Source organism: Oryzias melastigma, unplaced genomic scaffold (assembly GCF_002922805.2).
Source record: "Oryzias melastigma strain HK-1 unplaced genomic scaffold, ASM292280v2 sc00709, whole genome shotgun sequence".
Lineage (NCBI taxonomy): Eukaryota > Metazoa > Chordata > Actinopteri > Beloniformes > Adrianichthyidae > Oryzias > Oryzias melastigma.
In genome coordinates this window covers 6,559-7,721 of record NW_023417297.1, presented here as the reverse complement: position 1 = coordinate 7,721, position 1,163 = coordinate 6,559, and the positions used below count along the sequence as shown (strand labels likewise).

Sequence of the window (1,163 nt, the reverse complement as noted above, 5' to 3'; positions counted from 1 at the left end):
AACGTGATCACGAAAGAGAAATGAATCATTACAGTTTGTGTCCAGTCAGGTTAATATGACACCAGGATGGACATTTAAAAGGACAGAGTTGTGAAAACCCAAAGATTTGGGGGATTTTCAACCACTTTTACTTTTTGCTCTGAGGTTCTCCCTGTTGTAGATGACAGAGGAGCGCTAATGAAAAGTAAAATACAATCCAAGAAGAATCTCCTCCCGCCACGCACCGCACACGGCTGGTGTGTGAACACCAGAGGTGGGACCAAGTCATCATTTTGCAAGTCCGAGTCAANCTGACTCGAGTCCAAGTCATGTGACTCGAGTCCCCACCTCTGGTGAACACCTACACACCGGCCGCGTGCGGTGCGTTCAAGAACGTGGTCTACGCGGGATTCTGAACGCACTCTCAGCAGGTGGTATCCACACCGGAGCAGCGCGGTCACGCACGCTGTGGTGGGGAAGAGATTCTTCTTCTACTGTTCATTAGTGCAGTATGTGTTGCCTTCATTGTAAGACTTATATCAGGCATTTAAAGTTTTGCAGCTGCAGACATATTTGTTTTTAATTTTTTAGTCCGAAGAGGCTCTTACAACATTTTGGATTGCCGACCCCTGGTCTAAACTGTTCTGTCTGCAGGAAGTGACCCGTCTGTCTCCATGGTGATGACCCAGCACTCACATGCTGAGCAGGGATTGGCTGATGACTATGATGACATCATCACATCTGGAACCACAGAGCATCAATTCTGAACTAGAAGTTGTTTTTTTTCTATAGAAACTTTACATTTAACGATTTTTCTGTTTTATATTCATTATTTTATTTGATTTACTTTATAATTTTCACTCCTTTTGTTTACAATAAATGTTTTGTTTACACACATCAAATGTAATGTTCTTTTTTGCACAAAAGCATCAACAACAGTGTTGAATGTACTTATATATCTAGATAATGTCTTGAAGTTAAAGTCTTCTTTCTTGAACTGTTGAATTAATTATCAAATCAGCCTAATTGACTTTTTGAAAATATTCACGAGGATTCCTTTTTTTTCAGCAGTGAGCAGAAAGAATTATCAGTTAGTAAACCTTCTTCCCAGGAGAGTAACAACTCATCGATTTAATTGTTGAATCGATGTACTTCGGAGGTGCAATTGTCAGATCTGACTGCGT

At 40.8% G+C, this 1,163-nt stretch overlaps 1 protein-coding gene across 2 annotated transcripts in view; it reads left to right on the top strand.

Moving 5' to 3' along the window:
* LOC112140361 (sialoadhesin-like) overlaps positions 1-1,087 on the top strand; it is an 8,086-nt gene extending 6,999 nt beyond the window's left edge. Inside the window, exon 7 of one of the 2 annotated variants that reach the window (XM_036211155.1) lies at positions 634-1,087. Coding sequence is in view for 1 of the 2 variants with exons in the window: in XM_024263293.2 (XP_024119061.1) it covers positions 634-746 (113 nt within the window). In the remaining variant the exon portion in view is untranslated. The remainder of the gene's footprint in view (positions 1-633) is intronic. The other variant, XM_024263293.2, reaches the window with a different exon arrangement.
* The last annotated feature ends 76 nt before the right edge of the window (positions 1,088-1,163 follow it).